This window comes from Cucurbita pepo, chromosome 4, assembly GCF_057944985.1.
Source record: "Cucurbita pepo subsp. pepo isolate OVF chromosome 4, ASM5794498v1, whole genome shotgun sequence".
In the NCBI taxonomy this organism is placed as follows: domain Eukaryota; kingdom Viridiplantae; phylum Streptophyta; class Magnoliopsida; order Cucurbitales; family Cucurbitaceae; genus Cucurbita; species Cucurbita pepo.
Window position 1 is genome coordinate 829,656 of NC_141801.1, and position 13,243 is coordinate 842,898.

General features: G+C 41.3%; 2 protein-coding genes across 2 annotated transcripts; both read left to right on the top strand.

Annotated features, from left to right (window-relative positions):
• The first annotated feature begins 3,917 nt into the window (after positions 1–3,917).
• On the top strand, positions 3,918–8,598 carry LOC111794059 (L-ascorbate oxidase homolog). The gene is made up of 8 exons (XM_023676177.2): positions 3,918–4,312; positions 4,410–4,519; positions 5,645–5,915; positions 5,998–6,100; positions 6,651–6,996; positions 7,478–7,843; positions 7,936–8,014; positions 8,137–8,598. The coding sequence occupies exons 1-8, from the start codon at positions 4,169–4,171 to the stop codon at positions 8,332–8,334; spliced, it is 1,617 nt and encodes a 538-aa protein (XP_023531945.2). The 5' UTR covers positions 3,918–4,168; the 3' UTR covers positions 8,335–8,598.
• Positions 8,599–10,431: 1,833 nt separating this feature from the next.
• LOC111792932 (uncharacterized) lies at positions 10,432–11,543 on the top strand. The gene has a single exon (XM_023674560.2). The coding sequence runs from the start codon at positions 10,500–10,502 to the stop codon at positions 11,415–11,417; it is 918 nt and encodes a 305-aa protein (XP_023530328.2). The 5' UTR covers positions 10,432–10,499; the 3' UTR covers positions 11,418–11,543.
• Positions 11,544–13,243: the final 1,700 nt, after the last annotated feature.

Consider the following 13,243-nt stretch of genomic DNA (forward strand, 5'->3'; position numbering starts at 1 on the left):
ATTTTTAATTGTATTTGAATTGAGTACGAGAGTGTTCATGGGTTGGGTCGGGTTGAGTCAATTCTCGAGTATTGCAATTGAGCGCGAAGAAAAGAAGATGGGCCCGAAATTTGAAAATGGGCCGTCGGAGGGAGAAGGTTTAGTTCAGTTGTACGCGGCCCCAAACTACTGGGCCGAAGTAAGTATAATCGTGGCCCAATGTTTATATATATATATGAAATGCCCTATAAATTTAATTCGCTTTATTTTAATTTTATTTTTTTACCTATAATTTTATTTTAGTCTATAAGTTGGAGAAAATGAAAATAGTCGGGGTGTTACATAAAAGCTAGCTCGAATACCGACGAAAATCAATTTATACCCTTAAATTTTCATAACGGTATCAATTTTTACCATCTACTTCGTCAGTGTTCATGCACGTGAAGACCTATAACTGCATCAACTAAACTCATAAACTTTCATATAATTGATTTACTTATCAAATCTAAGAATTCCACGACTATAAATTGAAACCGTGATGAAAATTCAAGCTTTGAATTGATTATTATTATCGTTTTTTTTTAGTTAAACAATTTTTAAATAAGGATTAAACTATCGACATTTGGAATAATAATAGATGTTTTATACACTAATTCAGTTATGCTCCGGTTAAGTCAGTGTGAGATTCCACATGGTCGGAGAGTGCGGAAACCTCTCCCTAATTTTAAAAATTGTGACGAGTCAAAACGAACAATATTTGGTAGGAGTGATTTGATTTTGAATTTTATCGGGAGGGTGTGAAAGGGCTCCCACAAAGTCTAGTCATAGTCCAACTAACCCCTTTAGATGACCCGTCCACATCAAATACCTAAAATGTTGTCCACGCATTTGGACGCCTACGTGGCTGCCACCTTACCAATAAGCTTTGCCTACTTGGAGGTCCCTACTTAATTTTCTAATATATTTATTTAGTATATTTTCATAAATTAAATCACTAATTAGCTTATTTTGATAAAACATGTTTGATCATAGATTTGAATCTCGAATCTCTTGCTCGAGAGTAAAAAACATATTTATCTCTTAACAGCTATAAAGGTTCGAATTTTCATCTTCAGTGTGTGTGATGTAATATTTTTAAAAGAAAAAAGTCATTGTAGGTTTGGCTGACGTGACTGCTTCTTTCTATCATTTATCCACCACTTCGTTCGTTATCCATGAATATCTAGTTCAATAAATTGTGGATATAAATCTATTTCAATTAAGAGACGCTGGCCCCCAAGGAGGGTGGACGGTTAGATCCGACATTGGTGGGAGAAGGGAACAAAACATTTATTATAAGAATGTGGAAACCTCTTCCTAGTAGACGTGTTTTAAAACCGTGAGGTTGATAACAATACGTAACAGGCAAAATCGACAATATCTACTAGCAGTGGACTTGGATTGTTACAAATGGTATAAGAACCATACACTGATCGATGTGCCAGCGAAGATGTTAAGCCTCCTAGAGGGTGTACTGTGAGATAGCGGTGAGCTTGTGCTGTTACAAATGGTATCAGAGCAAGACACCAAACTGTATACCAGCAAGGACGTTAGACTCCCAAGGGGGTGGACTATGAGATCTTACATTGGTTGAAGAGGAGAATTAAACATTTTTTCCTTATAAAGTAGACAATATCAGCTAGCGGTGAACTTGGGCTATAGAAAGATCCAAAAGCTAGGAAGGTAAACATGCAAGCAGACACATTTGAACACGTAACTCTGACCAAACACAAACACAAACACAAACCGAACATTTATGTTTGAGAAGAAATTAAGGATGAAAATGAAAGTCAATGAGTGGTAGAGAAGCCAAAATTTGGAGACGTTGAATCCCGCCAGCCATGGTTGAGTTAATGAGAAGATCAGAGTAGCCATGTTGTTCTTTGACTGAGTCGCGTCAATATCTCCTTCTCTAGCTCTTTCTCGTCTTCAGCTTCAGATGATCATGAAGATGAACCCTAATTCGGTAACACCTTTCCATTCATTTTCTACACTTTTCTTCGAAGAAATAAACTTGTAACGACCCAGGCCATCCACTAGCAGATATTGTCTTCTCTAGGCTTTCAGGCTTCCCATTTTTCGAAGTTACACACCAGAATCAGTGCTTTTACAGATAGTGTCATCTTTGGGCTTTCCCTTATGGGCTTCCCCATTACGCGTCTGCTTGGTAAAAGTTTCTACACCCTTATAAAAATGTTTCGTTCTCCTCCCCAACCAGTGTGAGTTATCACAGAACTTCTCCGTCATAATTTTTTGTTTGAATTGAAAAGATGAAGCCTTTTTCTTCTTTGTAATCGAAATTTTCTTATACTTTTGGATCCTCGAGATTCTCTCTCGAGCGCAAAGGCAAAAGAGAGCTTGATTATTGCAAGACCTATTCGTCGAGTAACGACGAAACTCGACTTTCGTGATTCATGAAATCGAGTGAAAGGGCTGTTGCTCAATGGATAAAAATTACAATAGCCACCTAAAATCGATATCAACCCTAGATTGTTAAAAGAAAATCGTGAGCCATCAATGATCGAAAAGCCTAATTAAACAGATCAATGAGCAATCGAAAAATCGGGTCATGAGCTTTGGAAAAAGAAAGTTAACTTCTAAGTGAAGATTGATAATAAAATATAGAAAAAATAAAGAACAAATTTCATACATAATTAAGGAAAGGATGAATAAAAGAAAAAGCCAAAGAATAAAAACATAAAGTAATCTCTTTATCTTATCTTCTTGGAACCATTCAAGATTTCTACAAATTTAGAATTTTAAATTAAAAAAATGTAAAAAATTTAAATTTATAAAGTTAAAAGAATATAATTTAACCGTTAAATTACAAATTTAGTTCATAAAAGTTGAATTTATTTGATTTAAAATTTTAAAATTATAAATTAATAATTAATTATAATTTTAAAAATTTGGAAGAGCTTTATTTTTATTATTTAATTTAGAAATAGAATAATTGAAAGGATGGAAAAGATAGGGACGGATGTGGTTAGGTTATGTTTAGATCCAGTTGTAAAAGAGAATAAGATGGTCTAAAGCAATTATTGTCCAAGTATGTCTTTTTCCACGATCTGTCGGCGCCTATGGTTTTTTCAATTCCGCTACTCGTCGAGTAACCTAAATACTCGATCCAAACTATCGAGTTAGAATTTTAAAAAGCGATACGTAATGAGCTAAAGTAGACAATATCTATTAACAGTGAGTTTGTTTGGGTTGTTACACACCGTATATCTAAACTATCTAACTCACTGTACCTTGTCACTATTGTACTTTTAAGAGTTCAAACTACTATGTTTGTTCACTTGGCTTCGCGGGTTTTTGGATCTTAGGCGAGGTTCTTGTTCCTCGACCAAGTACAACCCATGCGAAAACTAAGATTTGTTTGGTCATACATATTGCTTGTACGTGTATGCGCACTTATTTGTGACTCTAGCATACTTACCTTACTCTGGGTCAAATCCTAAAGTTCGACCTTGTCTCTACTCTAGGCCAAAGTCCTTCAAATGCAATGTTGCATCTTATTTCATTGTTTTGATTCTCGATAACACAGTCCACATGCTTGTGCCTTTCCATAGACATGATTTTGACAAATTATCGTAAATTTGGTAAGCTTTCATATTTCATATATACGACTGAACTCTAGAGCCGCATGCCGATACTCATACCAAAACTCAAACTTGTGAGATTATGACCCAGGGCCCTACTTGACCCTCTTCAAGCCTATCTCTAACACTCATAATGACATCATTATTACCTCTAATCTTGTTTATGCCTCAACTTGACTTCGATATATAACACTTGTTTAACACGCTAATGAATTCCTTCCTGCAACCAGTACGGGTGAAAAAAATTATTGAGCTGACAACTGAATAGGGTGACCCAATTTAATAGCTAATAATCTTGTAATTGTAATTTCGATTCCCAATACCCTTTGGAACCCTCTGATGCACTTCTTACCCTCACCGACATAGCCTACAATTTCGTCCAAAGCCAGTCAAGAAAGCTCAAAGCCAGAGATTCCATGGCCTAAAAGAAACCTTAGCGACTAAGTACTAACCCCATAGCTTTTCAAAGATAAAGGGCAATCGCAATCCCCATTTCTTGGACTTTTGTTCCATTTCTTCACTCCCACGCAGCCCTGTTTCAAGAGAGAATGAGAGGGATCGGATTCTTCTGGTCATTCACTTTCTTGTTCTTGGTTTTGAGCTTGAGCTGCATCAATGGTGAGGACCCATATAGGTTTTATACATGGAATGTCACCTATGGTGACATTTGGCCTCTTGGAGTGAAGCAACAGGTATCATTTCTGTATCAATGTGGTACCCATTTCTTGTTTGGCTTGGAGATGTATGATACAAGAATCTTTGGTTGTGTTCTTGCTTTCTTTTTTTCAGGGTATTTTGATTAATGGGCAATTTCCAGGGCCACAGATTGAATCGGTTACCAATGAGAACTTGATTATCAATGTCTTCAATAGCTTGGATGAGCCTTTCCTGATCTCTTGGTTGGTTTTCTTTTGTTTACACTCTTCCATTTTTTGCTCATAACTTGTATGATGAAATGCCCACTTCCCTTTCTTGTTTGATTCATAGTTTTTTCATTGAACATCTAGGTGTTAATCCATAGTCTTGTTGTAACAACCCAAGTTCAAGCGTACGAGCTAATAGATATTGTCCTCTTTGGTTCTTTAAAATACGTCTACTAGGGAGATGTTTCCATACCTCGAGTGTTTCGTTCTCCACCCCAATCAACGTGGGCTTTGTTAATCGATCAGGTTTGAATCTTGAAAAGGGCTGACATGTTTGAAAAACGAAGCGTAGAATTGAATTGATCATTAATAGACTTGCACATTATTCTACAGAGTTGTTCGTGCAGTGAAATTATTACAACAGGAAATGAAAATTTGCCCAAGTGGGGATCAGGGGAACACAGAACGGTGTCGTTTAGAGTCATTTGTTTTTACTGTAATAATTTAATGTTGGAAATATTTCATTTTTTTTTTGTCCTGGGTTTTCCCAAAGTTAAAGTTGCTTAGTTCTGGACGTTTGTGACTTTGGGTTTGAACATTCTCGTTTCTAATTACTTTTTGTGAGATCCCACGTCAGTTGGGCAGGAGAACAAAACATTCTTTATAAGGGTGTGGAAACCTCTCTCCAGCCGATGCGTTATGAAACCGTGAGGCTGACGGCGATACGTAATGGGCTGAAACAAACATCGAGCGGTGTGCCAGCGAGGACGCTAGGCCCCCAAGGGGAGTGGATTGTGAGATCTCACATCGGTTGGAGAGAAGAACGAAGCATTCTTTATAAGGATGCGGAAACCTCTCCCTAGTAGACGCGTTTTAAAAATGTGAGGCTGACGGTGATACGTAATGGGCTGAAACAGACATTGAGCGGTGTGCCAGCGAGGACGCTGGGCCCCTAAGGGGAGTGGATTGTGAGATCTCACATCGGTTGGAGAGAAGAACGAAGCATTCCTTATAAGGATGCGGAAACCTCACCCTAGTAGATGAGTTTTAAAAATGTGAGGCTGACGGTGATACATAATGGGTAACGGGTCAAAGCAGATAACAAATTTGTAGCTACTTTAGACCTTTGTCTTTACTTGCTATTCTGTGTAAACTGAATAGGAATGGGATTCAACAGAGAAGAAACTCTTGGCAGGATGGAGTTTATGGCACGAACTGCCCCATCCCACCGGGGAGGAATTTCACTTATGTTCTGCAAGTGAAAGATCAGATTGGTAGCTACTTTTACTTCCCTTCTTTGGCCTTCCACAAGGCTGCTGGTGCCTTTGGTGGCTTCAAAATTCAGAGCCGTTCTATAATTCCTGTCCCATTTGCTACTCCTGCTGGAGAATTTACTGTTCTGGCTGGCGATTGGTACTCAAAAAACCACACTGTAAGCTTTGTTTCCTGATTATACAGTTTGAAGGTTATGCTGGAATGTCTTTTTCAATGGCTGTTTGAACATATGCTTGCAGGATTTGAGAGCCATTTTAGATGGTGGTAGTGATCTTCCTTTCCCTGATGGACTTCTCATCAATGGTCGTGGTCTAAATGGAAACACTTTCACTGTTGAACAAGGTACATTGTTATTAAGAATATAAACACGGTAACCGTTAACTGTAACAGCCCAAGCCCACACCTAGTAGATATTGTCGTCTTTGGGCTTTCCGTTCAGACTTCCCCTCAAAGTTTTTAAAACACGTTTGGAGAGGTTTCCACACCCTTATACATAATGTTTTGTTCTCCTCCCCAACTGACATGGGATCTCACGTCTCATCGTTGGCACTCTTTCCCTTCTCCAATCGATGTGGAACCCCCCAATCCACCCCCCCTTCAAGGACAAGCATCCTTGATGGCATACCGCCTCGTGTCCACCCTCTTTGGGCTCAGCCTCCTCACTGGCACATCGCCCGGTGCCTGGCTCTGATACCATTTGTAACAGCCCAAGCCTACAACTAGCAGATACTGTTTTCATATTGTCTTCTTTGGCTTTTCCTTTCGGGCTTCTCCTCAGAGTTTTTAAAACACGTTTGCTAGGGAGAGGTTTCCACACCCTTATAAGGATGTTTTGTTCTCCTCTCCAACTGATGTGTATCTCATACTAACTGTTGCATAAATTGTCTTGCAGGCAAGACTTACAGGTTTCGGATATCGAATGTGGGGCTTACAACTGCTATTAATTTCAGAATACAAGGCCACAAAATGCTTCTGGTTGAGGTTGAAGGAACTCATACCCTCCAGAACACTTATGAATCCCTTGATATTCATCTTGGGCAATCCTACTCTGTCTTGGTTGCAGCTGACCAGCCGCCACAAGATTACTACATTGTCGTGTCTACGCGTTTTACGTCCCAAATTCTCACAACCACCTCCACTCTTCATTACAGTAATGCGGCAGCTAGTGTCTCTGGACCTCCTCCCGGTGGACCGACAATTCAAACTGATTGGTCACTCGAACAAGCCCGGTCTCTCAGGTATCTGCCTCTGTTTTAATGTTGTCTCCATTACATTCTTGTAGTTAGCATGATGTATGCTGCTTCATTAGTTTTCTCAAATTAGATGTTTTGTTCTGTTTTTATAAGAGCGTGGAATCGCCTCCTTAGTAGATGCATTTTAAAATCTTGAGGGGAAGCCTAGAATGGAAAGCCCAAAGAGGACAATATATGTAGCGGTGGACTTGAGCTGTTACAAATGGTATCAGAGCCAGGCACCAAGCGGTGTATCAGTACCTCCAACGAGGGTGGATTATGAGATCCTACATTAGTTGGAGAGGGGAACGAAGCATTCCTTATAAGAATGTGGAGTCCTCTCCCTAGTAGACGCGTTTTAGAACCTTGAGGGAAAGCTCGGAAGGGAAAGCCTAAAGAGGACAATATCTGTTAGTAGTGGACTTAGGCTGTTACACTTCTACTATGTTGTGCCATACTTACTCTGACTCGTCGTTAATTGAACCAGGCGTAATCTGACAGCAAACGGTCCAAGACCGAATCCCCAAGGTTCTTATCATTACGGATTAATCAATGTCACTCATACAATAAGGCTTCAAAGCACTGCTCCAATCATCAATGGCAAGCAAAGATATGCTGTCAACAGTGCGTCCTTCATTCCAGCTGATACTCCTCTTAAACTTGCTGACTATTACAAGATCTCTGGTGTGTTCTCTCTTGGAAGTATCCCTGACTATCCCACTGGTAGTGGTGCCTACCTTCAGACTTCTGTCATAGCTGCTGATTTTCGAGGCTACGCTGAGGTTGTATTTGAGAATCCCGAAGATACCGAGCAGTCATGGCACGTCGATGGACACAACTTCTTCGTCGTGGGGTACGTTTTTTTTTTTTTATGTTCATAATCCAACTTCGTTGAAAACCCGATTTCTTAAGCCAATTTGGTTCATATGTTTCAACGCTCATCAGGATGGACGGAGGAGAATGGACACCAGCCAGCAGATTGACTTACAATTTACGAGACACGATCTCTCGATGTACCGTTCAGGTAGCAGCCTAGTTCGTTGCTGATTGGATTCGATATCATGATTAGAATATCGAACGTCTTGATTTGGCTCCATTCGAGATCCGGGGTATGTTTGGTTCTAACACATTTCTTATGAACTATAGGTGTATCCAAAGTCATGGACTGCAGTTTACATGCCTTTGGACAACGTGGGAATGTGGAACATAAGGTCTGAGAATTGGGTTCGCCAGTACTTGGGACAGCAGCTGTATCTTCGTGTATATTCGCCGGTGAATTCGTGGCGAGACGAATATCCAATACCGAGCAATGCTCTTAAATGTGGTCGAGCAGTCGGTCTCTAACACTCGACCCCTGTAAAGCAACAAAAGTTCATGTCAGCAATCAATCTCATCAAAGATTTAGGTGATTTTCTGTCAAACATGTTAGTCTATACTTCAACTCGAAAGCTCGGTCGTTTTTTACGTTGTTTGTTCTGTCTATGAGTCTCTGTTTCAACATTTTTTGGCTCACCAGTGTATTGCTTTGATTCTTGCTTGTTTCTGTTGTGCAAGTTTAGTACTCGAACTTTGAGAGCTCGAATACAATATATTGCTCTATCAATTGTATGATATTGTCTGATATTAGAAGATTATGAATATATAAGCGGGAGATGATGTTTTTGTGAGTATATATATGTGAGATCCCACATTGGTTAGAGAGGGGAATAAAACATTTCTCATAAGAGTGTGAAAACCTCTCCCTAACGAACGCATTTTAAAATCGTGAGGCTGACAGTGATACGTAACGGGTCAAAGCGGATAATATCTGCTAATGGTGGGCTTGAGATGTTACAAAGTGTATTAGAGCTAGACATCGAGTGGTGTGTCAGCGAAGATGTTGGGCCTCCACGGGGGTGGATTGTGAGATCCTACCTCAGTTGGAGGGAGGAACGATACATTCTTTATAAGGGTGTGGAAACTTCTGTTAGTAGACGCGTTTTAAAACCTTGAGGTTGACGGTGATACATAATAGGCCAAAGCGAACAATATCTATTAGCGGTGGGCACAATATACTTGAGAAATGTACACTGAGTAAGAAAACGATAGCAATCAATTTGGGAGTGTCACTGGAGAAATGTTGAAAACAATCTTATTAGTAGCTTGAGAGTGAGGGAAATCGTCTTAGTCAGCCAATGAGCAATCACGAGAACGCTAGCTACCTAGCCTTTCCGCTCGATTAAACCAAAGAATAAGCCATTTCAGTGTTCTCGTGATGATCATCAGTTTTTGTTCTACATAACGTGGAAATGAGGCTAAATTATCAGCCAAGTTGATTGGAAGAGCACAGGGAGTGATTAATCGATAGCGATATAAATAAATATGGGCTTTTTTTTAGGTCAATTCATGCATGCAAGTTGCAAAGGCAAAGTCTTGAATAGCTTTTAGTGAGTGTTCTTCATTTATTGTTGCGTACCGACGATGGCCCCAACTGCCACACCGGGCTGGTGCGGTTGACACGGTCGTTGCTGCCCATTGCCGACGAAATATGATGCTGATGGGATCTTTGAATCCGAATGCTCATGTGAAATCCACATCGGTCCGAGAGGAAAACGAAACAACTAGCATATGACTTTTAAAGCCTTGAGGGGAAGCTCGAAAGGAAAAGTCTAAAGAGGACAATATCTGCTAGCTATGGGCTTGGTTGGACCATTACAAATAGTATCAGAGCTAGACACCAAGCGATGTGACAACGAGGAAGCTGTTCCTCGAAGTGGGTAGACATGAGGCGGTGTGCTAGCAAGGATGCTGGGCCCTAAAGGGGGTGGATTGTATAATTCCATATCGGTTGGGGAGGAGAACGAAACACTCTCTCCCTGACATACGCATTTTAAAGCCTTGAGGGAAAGCCCAAAGAGTTACAAATAGTACTAGAGTCAGACACCGGGCGATATGCCAGCGAGGAGGCTGTTCCCTGAAAGGGGTAGACATGAGGCGGTGTGCCAGCAAGAAGCCTGTTCCCCGAAAGGGGTAGACACGAGGCGGTGTGCCAGCAAGGAGGCTGTTCCCCGAAAGGGGTAGACACGAGGCGGTATGCCAGCAAGAACGTTGGGCTAAGGGTATGGAAACCTCTGCCTAGCAAACGCGTCGCCGAAGGGGGTAGACACAAGGCGGGGTGCCAGCAAGGACGCTGGGCTAAGGGCGTGGAAACCTCTCCCTAGCAGACGCATTTTAAAGCCTTGAGAGGAAGCCTAAATAGGACAATATCTGTTTGCGGTAGACTTGGGCCGTTAGAGCTTATCATCTTGATCGGGATAATGATAAGATGTGACCCATGTTAGTGTGCTTTTGACTTGAAAATATGCCATTAAATGATCTTAGCCAACTCCCAACGCTCCAACGCGTCTCATGAACAAGAGCCAACCCTCCAATGGGGTGAAAGTGGAGCCTATATATATGGTTAGACTTGTGAGCATCGAAGGACAAGCTAAAAGTGTCTTTTGGATAAGAAATAAGGTAGGTAGGTAGCCATGGGTGGCTCTCCAAAATGGGTTTCTCTTGGTTTTCTTGTAATTTGCATTGTGCTCCATTTGAGTGCTCTTGCTCTTGCTGATAACAAGCTTGAAAAGAGTAGGTTTAGAGATGATGATTGTTGGGGCCGACGCTGCGGTGGCAGATATGGAGGTCGTGGACCGCGATACGGTAGGGGAGGTGGTTTTGGAGGCGGTAGAGGAGGTGGGTTTGGTGGTGGTAGAGGGGGTGGATCGGGTGGAGGGCTTGGAGGCGGCGGTGGAGTAGGTGGTGGTGTTGGAGGAGGAGGTGGAGTGGGAGGTGGTTCTGGACATGGTGGAGGGTTTGGAGCTGGAGGTGGCGTTGGTGGAGGTGCAGGAGGAGGTGGCGGAGGTGGAGGCGGTGGAGGAGGTGGCGGCGGCGGAAATGGTGGTGGGTCTGGCCATGGTGGAGGCTTTGGAGCTGGTGGAGGTGTAGGTAGTGGGGCTGGCGGAGGCGGAGGCGGTGGTGGTGGTGGAGGAGGAGGTGGAGGAAGTGGTGGTGGGTCAGGCCATGGTGGAGGCTTTGGAGTTGGTGGAGGTGTAGGTAGTGGAGCCGGCGGAGGTGGAGGCGGAGGCGGAGGTGGTGGCGGCAGTGGTGGTGGCTCAGGGCATGGTGGAGGCTTTGGAGTTGGTGGAGGTGTTGGTAGTGGGGCTGGCGGAGGCGGAGGTGGAGGCGGAGGCGGTGGTGGTGGTCTAGGCGGAGGTTCAGGTCATGGAGGTGGATTTGGAGCCGGCGGAGGAGCTGGATCCGGAGGAGGTTTAGGGCATGGCGGCGGCGGTGGTCACGGTGGAGGATTTGGAATAGGAATAGGGATTGGAATAGGAGTTGGTAGCGGATCAGGTCGCGGCGTCGGTGTTGGCTCTGGGTCCGGTGGAGGAGGTGGTGGTCGTCGTTAAAACCCTAGCAAATAATTAATAAGAGTAATACCCATATGATATCGTATGTACCCATTACTTACCAAATTAGAATTCAAATTTACATTTCTTATAACGACGTTTACAAAAATTACATTAGTATTACAAGTGATTTCAAACCGTGAAAAAGTATTATAGCAATGATGTTGTCTATCGAAAGTTATAATATTATCTTTAGATTTTTGTAAACGTTTCAAAATCCTTCAATGAAATTGAAACCTATTAGAATATTGGACGTAAATTTAACAAAACCATATCTTAAAATGGTGGGACGGTAACTGAACGTTTGTCAATATTCAATCTAAGAGAACAATGTTGTACAACTAGAGATGTCTGTTTAACTTTCAATGTCAAAGACCCGTCTCGAGTAAAGTGGAGAATCCTCATTTAAATGAAAAATAGGGGAGGGAGTATCGAAGAAATATTTAAAGTAATGGCAATGTATTAATTTTGATTTGTTACATATCCTCATCAGTGTGTCTGTTAGTGAGAGATTTCATGTCTGCTAGAAGGAGGTTTTCATGTTTCACACGTAAACATTTCTTAGAAATGTTTAGTTTTCCCTCTTAATCCTTATAAGGAATGTTTCACATCCCCTCTCCAACCAACGTGGGATCTCTCAATCCACCTTGTTGAGACCCAGAATCAATCCACCTCCCTTAGGGACCTAGCGTCCTCGCTTGCACACCACACGGTGACTAGCTCTTACACCATTTATAATAGCCCGAGTCCATCACTAGCCGACATTATCCTCTTTAGACTTTTCCCTTCTGGGCTTCTCTAACGTTTAAAATGCTTATACTACGTTTTCACATTCTTATAAGGAATGTTTCGTTTCCCTTTCCAACCGACGTGAGATCTCATAATCCACTCATTTGAGAGGGAAACAAAACGTTCCTTATAATGGTACGACGGCGATGACTACTTGCTTAAGAAGGAAGAAATGGGTCTTCTTCAGATATGAAAAAGCCTGCAAATCCCACTCATTCTTCATATCAGATAGCAACATTTTGTTCTAGATTTGTAAGGCGGCGGCGGCGGCGGCGGGGTTTTTTCTCCTTTTAATAACACTACAATTTGACTTCTCATTTTCAAACTCATAAACTTAGTAGTCAAGAAATTAGGGTTCTTATCTTTTCATCCATCATATATATATAAATTTTATAATTCTTAGCTAGATAATGATGAATTCTCAAAAAATAGATATAATAAAAAATTGTGAAAGAAAAAAAAAAAGACAAATATTTATGATGTTTTTCTGATGGGGTTCGAAATGTGATAATGCCCATAATGGTTAGCAACGGGAACAAAAATAGGGTCAGGGACGAAGAATGTAATTACTTTCTCTCTAACTGTGATATCTTCCCTTTGTTGGGGAGGAGAACGAAACACCTTTTATAAGGGGTGTGGAAATCTTTCCCTAACAGACGCATTTTAAAGGAGAAGCTCGAAAGAGGACAATAACCTTGATTAACTAATCGGGAGAACCTCTCATTACTCCGTCCCTCATTTTTCGTAGAGATTTCTTACCTTGTTACAGATCTTCACACAGTCCAATCTCGTAGATTAAATAAATATTTAGATTATATTTATAGAGGGAATGATAACAGATCTCAAGACAATTTTTTTAAGCGTAAAATCCTCGGTACAACTAGTTAGAATTGAATCAAACCTAGCTGTAAATGATTCTTAGAGCTCACAAAGTCCAAATTGGCTACCTCAAAACCACAACTCACGCAAACACCTATTTTTAAAATCACTATATAAGAACCATTGACAAAGCTTCAAACTTTGATCAAATCTCTTGA

Coding starts and splice junctions, on each gene's coding strand:
- LOC111794059 (XM_023676177.2), top strand. CDS start 4,169: ATGAGAGGGATCGGATTCTTCTGGTCATTCACTTTCTTGTTCTTGGTT. Junction 6,101..6,650: donor CACTTTCACTGTTGAACAAG/GTACATTGTTAT, acceptor ATTGTCTTGCAG/GCAAGACTTACAGGTTTCGG. Junction 8,015..8,136: donor TCTCTCGATGTACCGTTCAG/GTAGCAGCCTAG, acceptor TATGAACTATAG/GTGTATCCAAAGTCATGGAC.
- LOC111792932 (XM_023674560.2), top strand. CDS start 10,500: ATGGGTGGCTCTCCAAAATGGGTTTCTCTTGGTTTTCTTGTAATTTGC.